This window comes from Lycium ferocissimum, chromosome 5 (genome assembly GCF_029784015.1).
Source record: "Lycium ferocissimum isolate CSIRO_LF1 chromosome 5, AGI_CSIRO_Lferr_CH_V1, whole genome shotgun sequence".
In the NCBI taxonomy this organism is placed as follows: Eukaryota; Viridiplantae; Streptophyta; class Magnoliopsida; order Solanales; family Solanaceae; genus Lycium; species Lycium ferocissimum.
The window spans coordinates 17,157,824-17,181,583 of NC_081346.1; the positions used below are offsets into that span (position 1 = coordinate 17,157,824).

Genomic DNA, 23,760 nt, shown 5'->3' on the forward strand with positions numbered 1-23,760 from the left:
TACATATTTATTCATTTATGAGCTTATTATGAATATTAAGTCAGAGTACATTGGTGAAAACTTCATACGTCTAAGTTGCAAATAGAGAAATGAGAATGATTAATAATCACACGCACTAATGAAATGTAATACTATAATTTAGGGTTTTTTCTCATTTTTTTATAATGAAATGAAATTCAATATTTATAAATATTAAAATATATTATATCTTCAATTTTTTGAAACAAATTAAAAAGAAAATTATGACTTATAAATAGAAACAAAAGAATACTTCACATGACTTACGAGAGAGTAAAAGCCAAAAAAAATATTAAAACAACAATAAATTTAATTTTTGTGTTGAGCCCGTGCACAACACGGGCTAAGAATCACTACCAGTAAATAGAAAGCACAATAAATACAGTGTTATTCAGTAAAATATTGAAAAATTGAAAAGATCAAAAACCAATTTAATTAAAACAGAGAAAAGCAATCTGAAGTTAGAATGAAAAGAGTAATCATTATTGTTTCAAGGTCAATCTATCCACTAATCATTATAATATTTTTCCTAATCAATTCAACCCTCGGACTGAATCTGGGGTCAAACGCTTAAGACATAGCTTAGATTTGTCCACGGTATATTTGTTTAAATTATTCCTCATCCCTAAAATACTCTCGACTTCTTTTCATTCAAAACTAATTTATAGGCTGTTCCAGAACTCCAAGTAATATACAGAGGAAAGCCATACATGAGAGAGACCCACCCTAGTAAAATGTCAATCTTAAGTTCATTGTCATTTGGCTTCTCTTTTGCAGCCATACTCTTGTTGAAGGAAGGAAGTAAAAAACACTGTCCATTCTTCTAGTACATGAATAAGCTAGAGTCAGCAAATGCATACTTCCAGCGAAGCAAAGGATGAGTTAGTTCAATTGATATATCGATCTCTTGTTTCAGAACATCTTTAATCCCAGAACATCCATCCTATCCACAAAATTGCATGAATACAGAACATATAACCACTAACAAAAAGAAACTATAAGAACCCACCTCTTTTTTTCTAGTAGCAAGACGATACAAAAGTAGATTACAAGCCATTGTTAACTTTTGGGACAGAAGAAGAAAAAGAAGAAAGATACATATTGCTCATCAAGCAGTTAGCCAAGTGATTCTAATGCTCTTCCAGCTATAGGATTACACTGGGTGTTGTTGTTGTTGTTGTTCCTGATATGCTTACTCCACCATTGCATCTGTGGAAGCTTCTGTAGCTTGCTTATCAGATTTCCTTTTGTTCTTTCCTGTACACATGCATTTGTAATCAATAAGCAAAATCGACAAAGAATCCATAATAATCTGAAATGAGGCCATAAAATAGCAACTCTATAGGAACTTGCCTTTCTTCTTCAGTTTAAGTTTTGAGCTCTTCTTCATGGGAAATTTAACAGGAGTCTTTTTGGCATCTTGAGTTTTCCCTGAATCCATTAGGAAAATGTCAATCAGTTTGACATAGAACATACCTACTTCCTACCAATGTGCACTAGGAAAACTACCAGAAACACCAAAACTTTTAACATATCACATAGGAAGAAGCAACACATTCATAATAACAAGCAATAACTCAGCACTTGTAAGCACAAGGAGGAGTAAAGCAACAAAAAGATGAGCCTTTCCTACTGAACCAGCAATCTCAGCTCAATCTAAGAAACTGACTAGGACCAACATTATAGCACTCTACCCTAGGAAAGGATCAAACACGTAGAGTCTCACTACATTTTGAACTCTAACAAGCTCGAGTAACGGACTGGAATCCCCTTCGTCAGAGAAATTATATTGTGCAAATAGGATAAAAATTAAAACTTTTTGGTTATATATCAATTGTTGATTGAATCTCCTTGACATACAGGAAAATCCTAGTGATAAAGGGGTGTCAAAAGTTACTTTACGTCACACATTCGAAGCCCAACTATGTCATTCTAGTAGTAGTATTTTTCTTGAATCCAACAACAACAACAACATATCCAGTGTAATCCCACAAGTGGGGTCTAGGGAGAATAGTGTGTACGCAAATCTTGCCCCTAATCGGGAGGTAAAGAGGATATTTCCGGCTCAGGGAGTATTTTTCTTGAATCCCTTTATATAAATTCCTAGTTCGGCCACTAGCTCGAGTAGCAAACGCCATTCCTACTGCTCTCATAAGGCGCGGTTTCGGTTCATTTTAATTCTAACGGATACTCTTTCTCACACACACACACTAGGTCATAAGCAAAAATGTTGTGTGTTCAAAGTTCAACCCTCTGCATAAACACTAGGTCCATAGAATCAGCCATAACCATAACTAACATACCTTCAGCAGCATCAGCCACAGCCATCTCCACATCCTGCATAGTTATCACACCCTTCTCAATAGCCTCCTTTTGGTCCTGTTTCACATCAATCAACACCCTCATATCACAAATTCACACCTTTACACACATGAAAACAATAAAAAGAAGAAAATTACAAACCCTGCGCCATTTCTTGAAAAGCTTGCGTTTACGCTTTCCCGATATAGAATGGGTTTGGGCCTTCTGTTTAAGCTTACGGGTATTCGGGTCACCATGTCTTGCTCTTTTGCTCTCTGAGATTATTGCTCTCCTCTTCTTCTGCACTTCGTTAAATTTTGCCATTATCTCAATTCGCCTTCACCTTTCGATATTATTTCTTCTTAAACCCTAGTTATTTTTTGCTCTGCCACTTTATACGTGTAGGTCGCCGGTTTAGTATTATATGTATCGAACCCGGTCCACCTACCGATTCTTAATTTTTGGTTTTGTGTAAGTAATGATTGGCGAGTTTTAATTATACACTCGAAAATATTTTTTATTTCTTTTTTAAATCCCGCTGCATAACATGTAAATCACTTTTCACTTCTCTAGAGGTAAATGAATTAAGTACACAAAGTGTATACTTTACTTTGACAATTTCTCAATATTTTAAACTTAAATTATTTAGCAGTAATCTGTGATGGAATTAATAAATCTCGTTTAGGAGTGTGAATCAAATTAATATAGATAGGACTTACGTCATTATGCATTATGGCATTCCCAGTAGCACCTGTTTTGGTCGAAATGATATTCCTGCAGCTAAAAGCAAATAATCCTTTTTTTTTTTTTTTTGGTTATAAACTGTGAATTATTACCCTAGATCAACAAATATATACAACATAAGGAGCACCCTGAAGATTTTTTCCACCTTCAAGGAAGGGTGCAATCATCTCCAAAGCCTCGAGCAAAAACAACCACTAGTTACAAAATTTCTGAATCAAATAACCACAAATAATCCATTTTGTTTGACCATTTTTGCAAAGTTCATTAGGATTATGAGTTTTTACAAAATCAAAAGTTCACCTATAAAAAATAGCTAACACATATAATACCACTTTATTATTATTTTGAATTCCTTATACATCTTTATAGTTCTTACATTGGCTCAAGGCCTCTCACTGGAAGATGGAACCTTCCCAAAAACAGGGAGATCCCGGCCTGAAGTATACTGTGGTGTTCAAGCTAATATCACACATTCATACTTACTAATAGGCCGAAAAAATTAATATACCGCAACATTAGAGAGATAACCAATTTTATGAATGGTCATGATCACGACGACAATAGAGAAAAGGATACAGAACACTACTGGTAGTCGAGAATATACATGTACTGAAAGATGTCCCTGAAGTGGGGATCAAGTTATACCACACATTGGAATATTCTTGCCATGTTTTTCCTTTTGTACAAAGTAGTGACCCATTGTTGCTGACATAATACATATATGACGTAATACACATTACACAACTGGGCTAATCAGTAATCATCAGCCCTCCATTTAGCATACTGGTGAGAACAGTTGCAGAACAACTTGATTGTCCCAAGTATTCTGACAAGGAGAGCCAAGGGTTAACCCCAAACTTTCTATTTGGCGAGAGGTGGAGGGGAAGATGTGAGTTCTACAGATATTTTGCCTCAATCTCTTCCAAACTGAGCCCTTTTGTCTCTGGTATTATGAAGAAGATGAATACTAGAGCTAAAACAGCTATGGCACCAAAGATGAAAAATACAGCTCCAGCTCCCAGTAAGTCCTGCAAGTAGGAGTAACCCAAAGATATAATTTCTAAAAGACCTCTTTTTTAATTCTGGCTAAGTTCATTTTCTTAGATGGATCCATCTCTAAAGCAAAAATAATACCGCACTTGAATTAAACATAAGATGGAAAAAGAGTGGAGACCCAAGAGAGAATAGCCTTGAATATACAATCCACGAAAAATTTTAATATGTGCCTAAAATATGTGGCACAAAAGTGTAAGATGTGGGTCCACTTTTTTGTCTAACAAAAAAGAGCGAGCCTCACACAACTATTGTCAGTTGTGTGAGGCATATAGTAAAACTTCTCTCCAATCCACCAATACCTTGTCAACTAAGATGAACTGCTTCGAGATGACACAAACTTGTATGAACAAATTACATCACCACTTTTTTGATGATATAAACTCATATGAAGAAATTGCATCACCAATGGCCAATTTTAACCACTTAAAGAGATGCTCTCTGCCAACAATAACTAATTTGGATGCTACACCAGACTATCTTTTGCAATTTTACTCAGCATACAGGATATCCCCTACTATTTTTATCTATTACTAACAATTATAAAAACCATGGTTACATAAGGTGCCAACTATGTCCTATTTGTCCCGCATACATATCTAACAAAGAAAAATAATCCTCTGTTTTAATTTGATTCTGATGCACAAATCCGGTTACTGTTACTAGAATCTTAATTTAATCCAAGTATCATGATGGGTACTCCTCCAATTAATTACTTCTAATGTTAATCGGGAGTCATTTTAGACTTGAATGTTAGTGCAGGCACAAATGTAAGAGTTCGAGAGCATCTAGCTTTAAGAACTCCATTTAATATTGAAATGAAATGTGTCCACATAGAGCAAAATAGATAAAGAATGAAGCCTGCCCCTACTATTCCGGATTAAGGTATGATTCATTAATATTTTGTGATCGGTACTCACTTTATTTGGTCTTTTGAGTGAATTTCCAGAATTAAAAAGACAAGTGAGTCCAAAAGCTCAACCACTAAGGCAGATTCTAATCAGCAGAAGAGGATGTACTCTGACCATGAGATAGCACCAGTATTAGCATCTAATAGACCCACTATCCTCCTCTTATCTCCCATTAATTGCGCAGAGTATATTGTCAAATCTTTGAATTTACAAATACAATCTACTAGAACTAGAAGATGTACAATATCTGCATATACATAAGCACCTTAAATGGATACTATTCAATTCTGTATGATAAACGAATATAGCTTCTGACTTTCCAAGAGTACCAATTTGAAGCATATGGTTTCAACCTCTAACCTTTTCATCTTTTATCTTTTTCAAGATTAGGTTTAAAATGATAATTAAAAATACCTCCTTGAATGAATTGAATAACAGGCTAACCTTCAGAACAACATGCCTCAAAGTTGCTTTTAAGGGAATTCTTTAACTGACTAAGTGCAGACAATATTATTTAGAAAATTCCAGAGTATTAAAGAGTTTTCAGTACCTGAAGAGGAGAAAATGCAAATGCCACTAGTGCATTTGCACCGAAATTCACAAGAACTGTAATACTCAACCCTCGCCCTCTAACGCGCAAAGGGAAGATCTCTGAGATCATCAACCAACCAATAGGACCAAATGATAACTGCAAAAGATGACTTCAGAAGTTAGAGTATTACTTGGTCAAGCTTCAAAAATCAAAAGAAGCTGGATAGAGATGTCGTGGATACCTTTCTTTTTGTGGCTCAAAGAATGTTATAGTTCAGACAAAAGAGGTCATGATAAGAGGCAAGTGGGTCGATTACAAAACCATAGGCTAGAATATTGTACAAATTTTTTTTTTCTAAAATCTTTTAAAAAAAAAAAAAAGAAACACACAGAATCACAGAAAGAATTACAGATGTTATCTTGTAACTACCAATACACCACGGTGGAAATATTCTTTTTTTATTTGTTTCGTCTCTCAAAAATATGTCCAGAACTTCACTTCTTTTGGGACCAAGCCAGGAAGTGCTATTGTTTTGGGGTTTTCAACGTCTTGCAAACTAATACATTAGACAAGAATGGAAGAAGTCTTTCAAATCCTTTGTCCAGATGTTCTTCACTTTTTGGACATGGACATATTAACAGTAGACAAGACTTGTCAGAATTTCAATGGATACACATAAGACTAGCAAGAGAGAGTTTGTGGGAGACTTTATGATTTTGGCACAAACGCATAGAAACATACTCAACGAGGCCCTAAGTTTACTTCTTCTATCCTATAACGTAATTCTTAGGTAAGGCAATAGTGGACTAAAAAATACTTTCTAGTACCTTAGTGAATAACTTTCAGATACTTTTTTTTTTTGGTGAAGATAACTTTCAGATACTTTTTTCTTCTGCTGATCTATGACCTAATTTCAACAAACTGTTTCAACCCAGTTACCAATAAGATTTTACTATTTTCACAGTCCACTGAAATTTTAAGGTGACGAACATTCACAACGTCCAAAGAAATAATTTCCATTATACCAGTGGGGTAAAAGATGAGCAAAGATAGTTGATAACTCTTCAAGAAAAGACAAATCTAAAATTAATACATCTAATTAAATGTGTACAAAAGTTGAACTTCAATTTTAGCTTCCTCAAAAACATAAAATGTGTATAAAAATCATGATGTCATTTGTACTGAATAGCAAAAAGTTAGACTCACTCAAACAAATCTATCCTAATACTTCCAAGCAGAAATACATTTTTTGATAATTAACTTTCAAGCAGAAATATTGAAAGTAATAGAACTTGTTTTACCTGGTAACAGCCAACATACAGTAGCAGAGCAGTAACAGCCACAGCTGGTATATCACCCAGGTAAGTGTAATATGATCCCAGGAGGAAAAGTGACATTGCCTGCAGAAGATACATGATTAGTGGGAGCTTCAGAAAGTTAACATTTATTGTTATGAAGTTGCTTCTTTGGAAGTAAGTTATCGTAGGTTAAACATGTCAATCCACCTTACTAGGCATTCTGAAATCATAAATTTATAAAATTAATACTCACTCCAGTTCAGTTTACATGACACTTATAATTTTGGGATGCTACAGAGTGTTTGACAACAATCCATTGAGGCATTGACAATATCATTTAATACAACTTCCATGACTTTCTAGAAGTCAAATACATTTAACTATTTTTAAACTCTAAAGTAATGTTTTCTCAATGCAGTTACCATTAATTTAATATTATTTACTATACACAAGTCAAATTAACATTAAAACTCAGTAGTCCAGTCAAACACTGGCATATAAAATGAAACAGAGGGTATAGTACTTACAATCCCAGACACACCTCCAAGAAGCAGAGGCCTCCTCCCAAGCTTATCAACAACTACAACTGCTACACCGGTCATAATGAGCTGAAAATGGTGACAAAGAGGGAACCATAGCATCATTCTAATGCTGTAGAAAAAGATAACTGAAACTAGCAGCAATATCCCACAAAAGCAAATGGGATAACTAGTACATAGCACAGAGGAAGCAAGTTAAAAGGAAAAGTCAAACTATTAAGACTATTAATATTAGTTCCATATCAATGAATGTTACTGCATTAATTTTGGAAAGATGTTCTGAACAAACCTCGAACGCAAGCATTGTATCTACTTAACACCACAGGAAGTTGCTAACTTACATTACTAAAAACAATATTACTTAAAAACTGTTGAAGAGTGAAAAGTCCCACATCGGTAGTTAATGAGATGGGTGGTCTCCTTATATGGACATGGGCAATCCTCCCCTCATGAGCTAGCTTTTGGGGTTGAGTAAGGCCCATGGTCCATTTCTTTACATAGTATCCGAGCAGGACCCATCTCACTTAATGTGGGCCCCATATTAAATTGCCCACGTTCCAAATGTCCAGCCCTGGGCGTGAGGTAGGGTGTTGAAGAGTGAAAAAGTCTCACATTGGTGGTTAATGAAATGGGTGGTCTCCTTATATGGACTTAGGTAATCCTCCCCTCATGAGCTAGCTTTCGGGTTGAGTTAGGCCCATGATCCATTTCTTCACAAAAACGAAGTGCCCTTTACCACCTGAGTATACATCTTTTCTTTTTCATTCTTTTCCAGGTAAGAACAAGGTTAAAATAAAAAGAGAGAGAAAACAATCTCCCCAAAGAAACCACCTTCAACAGTGCAAGGAAAATCGAAGCTCTTGTAGCATCAGCTGCAGCAGAAAATCCCGCATCCTGCCATTATACTATAAGTTAGTAGGGCACAAAGAAGAGAAAGAGTAACAACAGCATTAGCACCCTTCACCAATTTGGCAAGTGTACCTGAAAAATTTTCGCAGCATAATACAAGACACTTGGTTGCCCAGTTATCTGCCATGTGGAAAGCAAAAGAAGTGAGCGCAGAGTTAGATCATTGCTAGTGGAACGGAAATGAAGTTATTAGATATAGCTACCTGTTGAAACAAGATCAGTCCAGCACCAATTGTCAGGGCTTTCAAGCATTTTCCTTGAAACATCTCACCTATTGTAGCCTCTTTTTCTTCATTTAGTTGTGAAAGCTCAGATAGAATGTCATCTACTTGACGAGATGGTGAATCACCAATTGCAGCTCCCCTAATCTGGCACAAGCAACATATGGCCTTCTCTCTTAAACCCTGGAACTCACCCTTCCCCTGTATAGCACATAGAAGAATCCACCTGGGTGACGAAGGAAGCCACCACATTCCAATTCCCATAATAACTGCTAAAGGGGCACTAACTCCATACATATATCGCCAACCAGCAACAGTTTCTATCAAAAGGCTTCCAACTGTATATCCAACCTACAAATGTCAGCTTTCCACAATTCAAAAGAGCCCAGTACAACAAATAATAATACCATGAAATATAAATATAGATCCAAAGCTATGTTGCTTGGACTCTCCAAAAATGATGCAGCACCCGTGTCGGATTCTCCAAAAATGCACTATTTTTGTGGTATTCGACACGCATCCGTCAATATTTTTTGAAGAGTCCGAGCAACTTAGATCCAAAGTGCACCGTTCTCTACAGCAAATGTCATATAAGACCAATTGTTCAGGCGAGTATGTCGTACTTACTAGCATCCCAAAAACAATGAAGAACTCCTTAAGAGAAATCAGCAATCCTCGTATCTGGCTGGGAGCCGTCTCAGAAATGTACATGGGAGCAGCATGCATTGCCTGCCATGGAACAGAAAGAGAAACTGGAGCAATCAGTTCGAACGTTGAGTCTTTAAGAAGCAGTAGATTTTCCAAATACTTTTCAGGTTACTACTCTTTAATTCCTGAATTGACCTTGATGGACTAGTGCAACTATTGCCTCGTCAAATCAAACAGAAAGAAGAAAGGAAAATAAAAGAGTTCATTTCTGTCAAATCAAACAGAAAGAAGAAAGGAAAATAAAAGAGTTCATTTCTGTCTTCAGGAGTGTAATCAGGAGACAACACTCAAAGGAGAACGATAGAAGTGAGAGGTTCATGTATGTGAAAGCGCCAGTCAGAGTTCAGGGGAAGTAGAAAGACACCTTAGAGAATAAAGAAAATGGTAACTAGTAGACAGCTTTTAAAGGAGATACAAGCAAGTAGAAGGACTCATGTCCCTGAGAACTCACCATCACAATTCACAGGTGAAAATACAAAGATCCCTGGTAGAATAAATAAAATGGAAAGAAAAGGTTAAAGACACGGCAGTATCTTACCAGTCCAATTCCTACACCATACAGCAAGCGCCCAATTACCATAACGACATAGACAGGAGCGAATGCTGTTACCAAAGCTCCAAAAAAGTAGAACAAAGCAGACACAATCAACTCCCTTCTTCTCCCTACAAATTAGTTAAGTACTTTCAGTCACAAGAGTCACAAGCTGAAATGTGACACCAATTGCGGTCGGATAGAAAAACTAACCAAGCCAGTCAGCAATTTGGAAAGCAATGGCAGAGCCAATTAAAGCACCATACAGTGAACCACTAGTCTGTGGCAAGCAGCAAACATAAGATCTTTACAAAGCTCAAACAGAAGAAAGCACATATGATTTTGTAAGTAAATGGGATACTTACTATGAGACCAGTTTGCACAGAAGACAAATCATACCAAGAAATTCCACTCAACGTAGCTGACTGCAGAATATAAGCAACATTAACTTTTTCTAATCAAGAATATAAGAAACATAAACTTGTGAAGTTGTTGTTTTTATTAATGAGCCAACTGAAGAACATAGCCAAGGTGACGTATTAGAAATATAACTTTGATATGCTAGAACGGATAACAATAGCATGTGATAAACAAATATTATGAACCATGACAGTTAATTTAAAAGGAACACTATCAGTGGTACATAATCTTGAAAAAGTAGAAAAAATTTATGAGTTATATTGAAGAGTAACAAGCAATTCAACTGGACGCATTTCTATGACAATCAACATCTTTGTAATAGCAAGGATCTTCTTGAGGCACACAATGTTGAAAGTCTGATCTCAATTAAAAGTAACTTAAACAAATGACAAACTACCATGAGCTAGAAAATTGAAACGGGGTAACTTGAAAGACAGATGAAAATGTCAAGTTCGGTAATTCTCCTACTTGCTAGGCCAAGGACTAAAACTTCCATATGTTTCCTCCATTATCAGTTTTCTTCTCCTTTTGTACTAAGTTGGTCCGGAGCCCAGAAAGGCTCTTCTTTACAGCCTTGCCATCAGCTAGGTGAACATAAAAAACAGAGTAGAGGAGCCAGAAACATGGTAATGAGACAAAAGGATTCGTTTTTCTTTTTTGGATAATACAATACAAGGACTCTTTATTAGGTCAAAGGAAAGAAGATACCTCTATGGAAATTGTAGCAGAGGATGTGGCTCCAATATCATAACCATAAAGCAGTCCTCCAAAGGCGGGGAACAGAAAACTGGAAATCATTCATCCACTTATCATAATGTATTCCAACAAAAAGATAAAAGAAAAAATAAGTACCTCTACTAAGTAAATTAACATAGGACCGAGAAAATCTCTGAATATAGAACTTAACAATATTTTCCTATCCTATTCTTTCCTTTTAATTCTGGAAACGTTAAGCACCTGGTAATGTATAGTTTTCAGTGAAAAGTAAATATAACCCAAAGTGTATTCTATCAATGTCGTACCTAAAAAACTAACAATTTGAAGCTGGAAAGTTTCTCCTTATCTTTTTATTCTTAACACATCGATTTTTTTCATTTACATCATCTGAATAAGACATGTCTGGGAATTAAGATGGATTTTATGTTTCCAACAGTATACATAAATGTATGCTACCAAGCACAGTAAAGGATCATTTACAATTCCAAATTGTAAAGATAAGATTCCCTTTTGTATATATAATTAGGATAACTTAAAAGAGGAGTTCTATTGAGCCAACATCTGTACTGTATATACTCAAGTCATGGTCTTGTTATGCTACAAACGTTGACTTACAATTCCAATATCTATTCGAAGCATATCTTACTGGTACATTCCAGAAGAAAACTAGTAAACTACTAACTTCAATTTCAGCACCAAATCCTTATAAATTTGATGACTCATATTACAAAGTGGACTCAATTAGTATATACTCACGGAAATATTGCGGATAGTATTGAGTAATTCTCAGCATGATGTGCGCCTTCTATAAGTGGTTCTCGCACGTTATCAATCTCACTGACCGAATTTTCACCCTGCTCCAAAGTCATAAATCAGCAAAATTGCACAAACACTTCCCCAAATAATTGATTAAAAAAAAAAAAAAATATATATATATATATATATATATATATATATATTACAGCAAATATTTAAAAACCTTGTCAATGGATGAGACAATCAGCTGCTCGGGATCGTTCGCCATTGGAGAAGGGAAAATTGGTGATTTAAGCTTAGTGGTTAGAATATTGTGAAAGCTACCTGTATTTGATCTTTTTTATATTTTATTTAGTTGTGTTTACGTTTTGGGAAAGTTCGGTGAAAGAAATGGGAGTGATTAGGAAGAATTTATTTTATATATAGAAAGGAGAGGGATGGAGAAGACTAATTTCAAAGAAGCGGCGAATAGGATAGCAACGTTTGCTTCTTCAACTGCACTGAAAATTGAAATGCTAGAGACATGGAGAGCTCTAAGCAAACAAAATAAAGATTAAAAAATTGAAATGGTAGACGAGACATGGCGGCTTCTCTGAAAAAGACAAAACAAAAAGAATTGGAAAAAAAAAAAAAGACCTCTTAAACAAATATTTATTAGTAAGAGTTTATTTTACTAAATTAGACTTACTAATTATGCTTTAAAATCTAATTTTGACAAACTAGTATAAAGATAGAATTGGAAGAAAATAATAAGTTTCTTTTAATTTATTACAATGGGCAAGTAAAAAAAATGGTCAAGTAAAATTAAATGGAGGGACTAGATGATGTGGTTTACGTGGGAAAAAGAATTGTAGTGAGGACTTTAACTACATAATAGTACTTCCTCCGTCCAATTTATGTGATATTTTTTGCTTATAGTCCGTTTGATTAAATTTTGAAGCTAACTTAGATTTGATATTAAAATTTATATATTTGAAAACTATACGAAAAGTACTATGAGTTGCAACTTTTCTCATATCAATTTGATGAAAAATAAATCTTAAAATATTGGTTAAAGTTCATGCAATTTGAATCTCGAGAAGTGAAAAGTATCACATAAATTTAGACAGAGAAAGTATAACTTATTAACTTTATCTACTGGTTGCTATTTATAATCAAATAAAACATTGAAATTATGGCTTTAAATATGTCTATTTAACAGAAGTATTTCATTCTTGTTTAATTTATTGGATGTGTCATATGTTGTAGAACTTTCACACATGAGAATAGTGCTATATAAATTGAGGATAGAGTCGTTTATATAGACTTCCCGCTCACTAGATTATAGGCTAAAATTAAAATCACTAGTTGAGTAGTGTTAGCAAGGGGCTAATCTGTTTCCAATGTAAATTATGATATAGAAAAGTTGTAAATAAAATATTCAAATCTATAGCTGTTTAATGATATATCAGATAAACACCAGCTCCGTAAAGAAATTATGCATAAGTTATGCAAATCCAGCCTATAATTAACCACAGTCTCATAATCAACCACCTCCGGTGATATGTTATTATTAATTGTAATAAATACCCATTGGTTCTTCATGAGTTATACAGTATATTATCAGTAATTGTTAAGAAGGATTAAGTCATTTAACCTACCTACTAACTAATTTGTTTAGCAAAACGACTTTTGAAATCGCTTCACATTTCCTTATTGGGTAGGCCAAAAGTACTACCCAAACCAAAGATAATAAGTTCTGTAACTGGGAAAAGTAAGGGCTAACGCTATTTCGAACAAATTTAAACTCGCTTGGTGGGTTGCGCCAGGCCCAAGCAATAGTGCAACGCAAGGGCGACGCGCGAAGGCCCAAGTAGCAAGCTACCTTAATGGACCTTCACCCATAAAAAATTAAGTTAATATCGTGTGAGCCGATAACCCACATATCAGATATTAAACTAATAAGAACAGATACTACACTTGATCTTAGCCAAAAGGCCGAGAAAGGTATGACTTCTAAGGGTAGCCCGTTTGGCCTTTTATACCTCGTAGCATCCTTGCTTCTTTAGTTGCTTCATCGATGGGGGAACTGAACAAAGGCAGAGGCATAGGCATCCTATTTACTGCTCTACTATAATGCCCGAGTTGCCCATGCTCTTGCGAACTTGCACTAAAATTCTGTCCTCAAAAATTGGGTGAATTACATTAGGATTCCTTTGAACTTGGTTATGTGAACAACTCAATGAAATTCATTTCAATAATTAAGTCCAATTTAAAATGTGATAACAGAAACCTAAAATCTTGTCTATGCAACCCACACAAATCAAGTTAATGATAGAAACAATAATACAATAAAGAAAAATAATGAAACATCCACGTGAGAGGTGAGAGGTTTGATTTTCTTGTTCAATCCCAAATCAGATCAAGTACATGCCAGCTTTTTGAGTCAAACTCGATTCATTTTTTTGGTTTTCTTTGAATACCCCAACTGTGAGTCATATACCATTGTCAGGACGTTGGATATATAAATTGCGTGTTTTGTGTTCCAAGAACATTATAGTATACACATATGCGTTGAATTGTATGAGACTAGAATAAGATGAATGCAGATTCTCAAGTTCTATCAATTATTTTTTCTTGAATCCGAAAATTAATCTTACTCGTTCCATAATTCTCTATTCAAATCAACCTTCACATACAAGTCGAATCACTAGACATTTGCTTTTTCGTTGAAAGCACGTATCCTATTTGGTATCCTTGATCTATGCTTAGAAAATGGTACAAGAGCAAAAGAATTTCCCTAGAAAATGACCAACACAAGGCTATCTCAACCACAAATGTACATCGTCAAATATCTAATTTTCTATATCTATAGTTTGTGCTATTTGGGTTGATTTCATTCTAATATTTTAATGAGATTAGTGATTTCTAATACTAAATTTTCTAGATATCATTCTAATCTGTACACTTGACAGAAAAATCTTCAACATATTCAAATTTAGATAATCCTAACGACTAACGACTCGCTACCATCACCATTTGCTCTTCCCACCACGGTCCACCATTTTCAATTTCAAAGGGATAACATATCATTTTCAGAAAATAGCAAAGGAATAAAGTATGCAGGGCTACATTTTTGACCAATTTAAAACCAGACACCATATCCAGGTTAAGAGAATTGTACAGAAGTGTATCAACCTGAAATTTGATAGTACACATAAGCTTATAACCACAAGTTCAATACAAGGACTTTTTATTAACGACTCATTGCAGCACATACATATAATTGTCCAGCTGCTGCAGAAATTGCTTTTCCGAAGAAAATTGGAACCTATTCCTTCTTGGTGGGTTGCCAAGTTTGGTACCTAGTCCAGTCTCTCTGTCCAGGATTTAAAGTATGGCCTTTGGAGTGATATATGTACGCATCACCTTCGCCAGAAAAGTTCTCCTTGTGCTCAAGCCCATACCTCTTTGGTTTCAGCAGTAGCAGCTGCATGGCATGTAATATAAGAATTCTGAAATGGTGTAGTACGCATCAAAGAAAACTTGTCAGGACTTACTTCATCACCAGTGTGATCAGTGATGTGATGGAGCCAGCCATGCCATTCTGGTGGAACTTGTGAAGCATTGTATCGATCCTTCTGTGCATACTCCACCCACCGGTGTCTTCCTATAAAATCATGTCAAAAAAAAATGCTTTTTACTTGAGCAATCATGAAAATAATAATAGACAAATAAATCACTGAGGTCAAGGGTCTCCCAAATTTGGATTACAGGCATTATTCCCTGCATTCCCACTATACATGGGAATTAAGGGTGATGAGACTCCAGTTAGTGTCTTAGACAAAATTAACATATCTCTAGAATTTGAAAATGTAGTCAAGCTTCCCAATAAAATCTAGAAAGCATGTTTAACTAGGTCGAAAACTCTTATTTCACACGATGAAACAAATAAGCCTCCAGTAAAGTTGACATCCTCTACCAAGAGAGATCACTGGAGTACACATACTGAAGCAGATTATTGGACCGCGCTAAGTTCTGTGAAGATGAAGTACAGTCTTGACAAAGTAGCATCTCTTACTTGTGGATGACGCAAGCAGGCAGTAACAACTACCCAGCGAATAAAGTGCAAGAGGCCTTTACTTTTTTAACTAGAACACATGGGGAATATAACCGTTCTTATATGTGGCTACATGAAGCCCTTCCTCTAACCGCCTTAATGGGAAAGAGCATAAGAGTTTACAACCCAAATGATACAATACAACCCTCAACTTTTAAGAGATTCTCAAGCGAACCCATAAACTTGAAGATACATTCTGTGGCACTCTTATTAAACAAGATAACGACAAGTGAGATGTACGAGGCAAACTGATTAAGACACAGGAAAGCAGGGAGCAGCTGAACCAACCATATTGCGTATCGCCTAGCTTCTCATAGTATTTGTTACCAAATTTATCCACACCAACAAGTGTTGCACCTATGTTGTGGATCTTGGTTTGCCTGAAGCAAACAAGAAACAAAAAACAAATAGTATCTTAGATGGACAAATTTAAGATATCGCTTTAACAAGAAAGAGAGGTGGTATTGGGAAACTAATATCATCCTCATACCAAATAAAATAAGAGTAAATAATTTTACAGAAATCTTCTTCTGAAGATATAAATGTTTATGAAGAGTCGTCAAGTATTCTGACAAATGGAATGCATCACTGGAGGTAATTAGACCCTACAACAAAGGTCTACTAGAAGGCTTCTTCTAAAATTAATTTAAAAAGGGGATTGTATGTCTCTCCAAATATAACCCACAGTCCCAGATCATAAGATTATGCACCCAATAATAAAGAGAAAAAGATTTTACCCAAAAAAAAAAAGTAACAGCAATTTCTACACTATTCTAACTCGTGTGGATTTTTCCTATGCCTTTAGCTCTACAATAACCTATCCAATGTAATCCCACAAGTGGGTTCTGGGGAGGGTAGGATGTACGCAGACCTTACCCTACCTTTGTTGGGTAGAGAGGCTGTTTCCGAAAGTCTGTTTGAAATAAATATTCTGAATCTGAACCTGGGGTTTAGTTCCAATCTATTTGCCGATATTGCAAGATTTCTTTAGCACATCACCGCATAAGCTCCCGTATCCAGTTGCAAGAATTTCAACTCAGACCTAGTTGGTAGCTGCTGATACCAGCAGTTGGGAGTGTCTGAGAGTAAAGACCTTGAGCAACTAGCCAAATTCAAATTTTCTGACAATGGCAAGATTTTGAGTTTCTTGTTCTATGATGAACTTATAAAGTTACAGCACGTTTCTACTAAAGCAAATTTTCTTCAGAACTTGAAACCTAAGCAACTGATGAGAAGAATTAAGGTCAAGAAAGAGAGGATCATAATTGTTGATTCTGAAAACAAAAGAATATGTACTTTCCAAGATTTACATTTACCACACCAAAGGACTTCATAGGACTTCTCTCATAAAAGAGTTAGCTGTCCAGAATTGTTTTAGGAAAAAAAGAATCAGCTTCAACAATGAAGTCAAACCCCTGACAAGAAGCTGGGAGAAATCAAACAGAGACCTGCTTGACATGATCATGATATAAGCAAGCTAAAGATAGCAAAAGAGGAGAACTATAAAACTCGGACGATAACTACAATGAGTTCATTGCCCTGGAGCTTGTCTTATTGTCTAATAACTTTTAACCAAGTAATAGCTCTAACGCCACCTCGTTTCATCCAAGAAGTGGACCATCGTCTAACTATTACATACTAAGGAGAATATCTAGTTTAGCCACTATAGAAATACAGAAAATCTATTTATTTTTATAATTGAGAGATCCCCAAGGGCCAGTGGCGCTCGAAACTATGTGGATAATGAATCTGCCCTTCTATTGAGAGATCCCCAAAGATTGAAAACTCAATGCATGGTGCCTGCCTATTAGGTGCAACTCAGCCGGTCTAAGTGCGACAATTACAGTAGAGAATTAGCAAAAGCCTTGACATTGTAATCTTGCATTTATCCTATAGATAGGTAAACACTTATAGGTATTCAAGTAGCAAAACAAAGGACAATTTCTTAATTTTACTTTCTTCTTGAGTTCTACTACAGTCAGTCACGGACACTACTGATTTTTAGAGCCACGGACGAAAACTTAATGAGACTAGACAAGAAAAAGAGCCAGTAATGCTCTTTGCCCATCATGGTATAAAGTCTTGTGCATAAAAGTATTTGGCAATTGACAGGGGTGAATCTAGAGGATCATTACTAGTTCACGTGAATTCAGTGGATTTTGCCCAGATCCTGTATATATATTAAAAAAATCTACGAAATATAGATAAATAACTGATTGCCAACCCAATTATTATTATAGTATTAACTTGAAGCTGTCGTAGGACCCCAGAGAACTTCAAACGCCGGATCCGCCTCTGGCCATTGAGCTCCTATTCTCCTTAATATACCACATTGCTAGGGAAAATGAAACAACAATTACCACTCATGCATACAAGTGCCAATCTATCTAGACACATAAAAAATCTGAACAAATCTAACTTTAAACTGTTGAGTATTAGTTACTAACCACTCCCCACTCCCTGCCCCCCAAACATTTGTGAAAAATGTTAGCAGATGAACGCGACAAACTACATTAAAGATTAGATAAAAACCACACCAAGATTTACGTGGAAACCCCCAATGAAGGTAACACCACAGCCAAAGGAGGAGAAAGTCTAGAATGTTTGTGTATTATGGAAAAGCTCGCCAACAAGAGTATCTAAAAGTGCTAAACCACCCTACCAAAACAGCATATAGAAATAGGCCAAACAAAGAGGCCATGACGACCACAAATCTTACAGAAAAAATCCAGTCCGTACTTCGTATTGTCATCTTCTTATCTCAAGTCAACCAGAACTTAGGCAACCAAAAACAAATAAAGGGAAACAGCTTTTTCAATTGTTCAACCAGTAACCACTAGTCTAGATGGTGACAAATACAGCTAACAACAGTAACACCATAGATCACTGAATAGTCTCGGTACCTTATTTTAATTAAGTTCATTCTGTTATCTCATATGGACCAGAACTCAAAGTAACAACAACAACATACCTAGTGTATTCCCATAGGGTGGGGTCTAGGGACGGTAGAGTGTACGCAGACCTTACCCCTACCTCGTGGAGATTGACCAGAACTCGAAGTATTGAACAATATCATGACGACAAACAAGTCAACCCCCTATCTTCCCCCATTGACAAATGAACAATCCAGTTATGCATTCATCATTTCAAGGAGGGTGTTTCTACCAAAAGTGGATCAATTTTTTTACAGCACTTACTTAAAAAGAGAGCTAAAATGGTACTTACAGAAGATTTCCATCGGTGAGACAACTCCTGGTAAAATGCAAAGATGGAAGATAATTAGCTGAAAGTTTTAGACTAATGAAACCACATAAAACAAGAAAAGTAAATGTTTTTAACTGATAATAACAGTGATTGAAGCACCAAGCAAGTAAATTTCCATAAATTATGATACACAAGTATTTTAATGAACACTACTGAGAAGACATAAAAAGCTAATGAATATAATCAGTCAAAATATCCAAATTACTTTGGTCACTTAAAGAGCAGAACTAAGTCGGTTTAAGCTGGTTATAGCAACAATTGCTCCTTAATCCTAAACTAGTTGGGATTGGTTCAAGTTGGTTATAAAAATAGCATAATAACTTTATCACATGTCGTTATGCACAGTAATAATGAATCAAATACACCAAAACATTTTACCAGAAACATTTCATGTTATGTAATCGTTGAGACATCAGACCATTTAAAACAGCCTTTGGTTATATGTTGGACTGAATTTTTTTACAAGAAAAAAAAAAATTAAAGATGAGTTTCAAGTTTGAAAAATTGGTTTTGATCAGTTTTTCAAATGAAATTTTGCTTCTTTCTATTCACAAAACTTGTACAATTTTTTTCAAACTAAATGCATGTCCAAACACAACTTCACCTTCCAAATAGCCTTTTAATATCCAAACGCGTACTTATTGTTCTTGTTATTGGAAATTCAAATAAATCATTTTCAACAAATTAATAATAAGGATTTCAAACCCTCACATTTCTCAACTTTGAGCTTACAAAAGGAGATTACATGGAAATAATCAGCACTAAAGATCAATTTCAGATTAAGATTTACGGAATCAAAATTGATAAAGATGCATATATCAGATTTGCAAAATTTAGAAAAATAAAAAGTAAGAGAACTAACAAGTATCCTTCTTCACGTAGCTCCCTGGCGAAATTTCCGAGACCTTTTTCCCTGATTGACTTGAAAATACCCCTCACTACCGACGCCATTTCTCTTCTCTTCTTTGAATTCTGAGAATGAGATTCGCTTGCTGTGATGAAAATAATATTGGGCCTGAGTGGGTTGGTTCAGTTTACAGATCCGAGATCCTGACCCCCTTCCATTTTTTTGCGCGGAGTGCCCTTCTTTTGGGCTGGTCTTTATATTTTGCCCCTCATTTATGTTTCTTTAATTTTTGCCCTTGCCGCCTGTTTAATGAAAGTTTTTTGACGAAATTACCTCTTACCCATTAAAACTCTTTCTATTTCATCATTTGCTCTTTTCTTTTCTTTTTTTGCTTCTTTCCTCCTCTTTTTTGTGTCTATCTATCTGTTAAAAAACTTAGGTACGAATTTGGATCTTTTGCTCGTTTTGATATTTGTTTTTATGTTAAATTGTTGTTTGTTGAATTAATATCTTTGTCTTCGTCATTTTTTATATTTAATTGATCCTTTTTTATTTAAAATTATAGTGTTTTGTTATAGTGTCTACTATGATTTTTTCAACTTTAGTTTCGTTCCCCACGTATATATATTTTGATTTTTTGAATGTCGTAATATGTTTTAGCTGATTTTGATATGCGCTTTGGTTTTCTCTTTGTTGAATCTTTGAAGTTTTGCCTGTGAACAACTTTTTATGTTGTTACTGCTATTTTTGTTTAATAATCTGGTTTTTTTGAAGAATGTGTTTCTAAGGCAACATATGCGGTCCTAGAAGTTTTATGGTTTTAGCGAAGTTATGCGGTTCCGCATAAAGTTATGCTTGTTCCTGCATAACTTCATGAATTAAGTTAATTTATGTGTGTCTTGATTTTTTAGTATTGTCTTGTTAATAATTTTGATTTTTATGCAATCTTATGTGTTCTTGGTGTTGTTTTTGTTAATAATATTTTGTTTTTGGTTATGAAAAATGAAAGTTTGCCTCTGCGGCATACTTTGTAATTTTTAAAGTGAACTTACGCATCCATAATTTTTAACACTTGTGTACTTTTTTATTTTGCTTATGAAAATGAAAGTTGCCTCTAACAGCATACTTTGTTCTTTTGTAAGTGAAATTCGCCTCCTCCGGATACTTTTCTAGTTCTTAACACTTACGTAAATTTTTGTTTTGCTCATGAAAATGAAAGTTTGCCTATCAAAGATACTCTTTGTTCTTTTGTAAAGTGAACCTCCCAAGATACTCGGCATCTTGTCCTAATTCAACACTTGTTTTTTTTTATTTTGCTTATGAAAATGAAAGTTGCTTAACAAAGATCTTTTTTCTTTTGTAAGTGAACTTCTCCTCAAGGCATACTTTTCTAGTTCTTAACACTTTGTGTAAATTTTTGTTTTGCTCATAAAAAATGAAAGTTTGCCTCTAAAGATACTTTGTTCTTTTAATGTGAACTTCCGCCTCCTCGGCATACTTGTCCCTAATTCTTAACACTTGTGTATTTTTTTATTTTGCTTATGAAAATGAAATTTGCCTCTAACAAAGATACTTTATTCTTTTGTAAAGTAACTTGCCTCCTTGTCTTGTCAATTTAATGACTTGTGTATTTTTTTATTTTGCTTATGAAAATGAAAGTTGCGCCTCTAATAGCATACTTTGTTCTTTTGTAAAGTGAACTTACTTCCTCCGCATGCTTTTCTAGTTCTTAACACTTGTGTAAATTTTTGTTTTGCTCATAAAAATGAAAGTTTGCCTCTAACTTGACATACTTTGTTCTTTTCTAATGTGAAACACGCACTCCTCGCATACTTGTCTAATTAACACGGTGTATTTTTTATTTGCCTTTATGGAAAAATGAAATTTGCCTCTACAAGATATACTTTGTTCCTTTGTAAAGCAACTTCGCCTCCTCCTAAGATACTTGTTCTAACTTTGCCTGATTATTTTGTCAGGCGAAGTTACTATAATTTCAAGTCTAAGTCATCGAGCATTGTATACTAATCAAATGGAACGTATAAACTAATCAAAAATCGAACAAAACGATAAATTTGATCAATTAATGTTGTTGAGTAAAATTATAATTCATGATGTTGAATCTGTTGCATATCAGTTGTTTAGTTCATAGAAGATGATTTGTTGTTGTTTTCAAATATTAAACAATCTAACTTAATAAAGCATCAAATTGAGTTGAATTACATTCATTGGAACGCTTATATATTATGTATTTTATCTTTTTCGGATGTTGTAGCAAAAAATCAATGGAGATTTCTCACTATGGGGTGAAATGTTAGAACGATGGAACGATTGAAAGGTTTGTTGTTGAAATGATGGATAGGTTTAATTGGATGTTTGGGGGTTAGATTCTGACTTTCGATTTTTATATGTTATGGGTAGGGGTAGTAAAGTCTTTTTCTTATTATCTTTTAGGCTTAGAAGGGCAAATATTAAAGACCCACATTGTGGGGCAAAATTAAAGACCAAGTGCATTTGAAGGGCATTCGCGCCAATTGCCCACCCTCTTCTAACCCGTTTAAAGACAATTGGGCTGGTTTTGGGCCGGTTTTGGGCCGCTAATTAGTGTATAGCCACCATTTGAAACGCGGCTAAAAAAGGTCATAAATTAAAGACCAAACCGAAATAGAGGCGTTTGCGTAAATAACCCAAAAAACGTTGGCCTGATAACGGGCTTGAACCATTCAGTCATCTAATATACATAATTTGGTCCAACTTATCAAAGTTTACTCGTAATAGCCAAAATTGTACATAAAGGAAGGGTAAACTTTCTTTTAGCCATTAGTCTAAGTGCGCCATGCGTGCGGTAGAGAGCTTGACACATCATTCCATTCATGCATCCAAAACTAAAAAAAGTTATGTTAGCCAACTTATAAGGCTCAGCAGAATCAGTTATGACTTTAAGAGCATTGTATCGAGGAGCTCTTCTTTTTTTTTTTTTTTTTTTTTAGAATTTATAGCTCATTCTTTATTATCTCCAACAAGAAGTTATTTTAATCTCTCTAGTGTAAGAATATTTTCTCTCTGTTTTCCAACCTCTTTAGCAAATCTATGAAGATGAAAAGGAAGAAGAATAAGGGTAGTTAAAGAGCTTAAATCAGGTGTAGAATTTTTTTGAAGAGAATCCCTCACCATCCAAAACCTGACCTTTCTTCTATTTTTTAAAACAACAAGGCTCAATTATAAAAGAAAAATCAAACTGAACTCACCATTCTTCTATTTTTTAAACAACAAGGCTCAAATAAAAATCAAACTTTCCTCGTCTAGAACTCTAGCAGTTTTGTGAATATCAAGAGCATTTGAATTGGTATTAGCATGGTGCGTTGGTGCTTTCAAGGTAGTTGAACAACACGTTTACTACTTTGCGTATATACAGTGTACACAATTTGTATAATATATGTTATATACGATGTGTAACAAGTGTATATACATGTTTATACATTTATATACACTATTAAACAATGTATTTACATAGTTATGCATCGTGTAACAACTTATATATTGCATAATATGCGTATAAAGTTAGTATGAATGAAATGTATATACATTGTTGTAGCAAGGTATATTATGTGTATCACTATGTATAAGAATGTATATGACATTTATAAGCTATCAATCTCTGTGAATTTTTTAACTTCTTGTTTTTTAGCTACCAGATCAACTATTAAAACAATGAAATCGAAAATTGAATCCTTCTATTTTAAAATTAATTTTGCTATTTTCTAATTCTTTTTTAGATGGGGAATCCTATATTTTATTTTATTTTATTTTTGGTGTGAACATTTTTTGTATTTTTTTTGGTGTGAGCATTTTTTTTTTTGTTTTTGAAAGGATATTGCAGAGGGATTTGAATCG

General features: G+C 34.8%; 3 protein-coding genes and 1 non-coding gene across 5 annotated transcripts; all 4 read right to left on the reverse strand.

Moving 5' to 3' along the window:
* Positions 1–1,014: 1,014 nt before the first annotated feature.
* LOC132056273 (uncharacterized) lies at positions 1,015–2,714 on the reverse strand. 2 transcript variants are annotated; one of them, XM_059448390.1, is made up of 4 exons: positions 2,482–2,714; positions 2,322–2,397; positions 1,364–1,449; positions 1,015–1,267 (listed from the first exon to the last, which is right to left on the reverse strand). In XM_059448390.1, exons 1-4 carry the CDS (start codon positions 2,641–2,643, stop codon positions 1,211–1,213), a joined length of 381 nt encoding a protein of 126 aa, XP_059304373.1. In that variant the 5' UTR covers positions 2,644–2,714; the 3' UTR covers positions 1,015–1,210. The 2 variants fall into 2 exon arrangements, with proteins under 2 accessions (XP_059304373.1, XP_059304372.1); XM_059448389.1 differs by having other exon boundaries at positions 1,015–1,275; positions 1,372–1,449; positions 2,482–2,702.
* A 1,193-nt stretch (positions 2,715–3,907) lies between these two features.
* On the reverse strand, positions 3,908–12,204 carry LOC132056272 (D-xylose-proton symporter-like 2). The gene is made up of 14 exons (XM_059448387.1): positions 11,883–12,204; positions 11,660–11,757; positions 10,895–10,973; positions 10,132–10,191; positions 9,980–10,046; positions 9,773–9,897; positions 9,154–9,255; positions 8,509–8,877; positions 8,378–8,425; positions 8,228–8,290; positions 7,385–7,465; positions 6,861–6,959; positions 5,578–5,715; positions 3,908–4,091 (listed from the first exon to the last, which is right to left on the reverse strand). Exons 1-14 carry the CDS (start codon positions 11,925–11,927, stop codon positions 3,960–3,962), a joined length of 1,506 nt encoding a protein of 501 aa, XP_059304370.1. The 5' UTR covers positions 11,928–12,204; the 3' UTR covers positions 3,908–3,959.
* A 1,249-nt stretch (positions 12,205–13,453) lies between these two features.
* Positions 13,454–13,649, reverse strand: LOC132058618 (U2 spliceosomal RNA). Its single transcript, XR_009415345.1, has one exon. It is a non-coding gene; the product is annotated as a U2 spliceosomal RNA (small nuclear RNA).
* Positions 13,650–14,750: 1,101 nt separating this feature from the next.
* LOC132056274 (probable NADH dehydrogenase [ubiquinone] 1 alpha subcomplex subunit 12) lies at positions 14,751–20,074 on the reverse strand. The gene is made up of 5 exons (XM_059448391.1): positions 19,885–20,074; positions 18,984–19,010; positions 16,047–16,138; positions 15,199–15,308; positions 14,751–15,128 (listed from the first exon to the last, which is right to left on the reverse strand). Exons 1-5 carry the CDS (start codon positions 19,971–19,973, stop codon positions 14,970–14,972), a joined length of 477 nt encoding a protein of 158 aa, XP_059304374.1. The 5' UTR covers positions 19,974–20,074; the 3' UTR covers positions 14,751–14,969.
* Between the last annotated feature and the right edge of the window lie 3,686 nt (positions 20,075–23,760).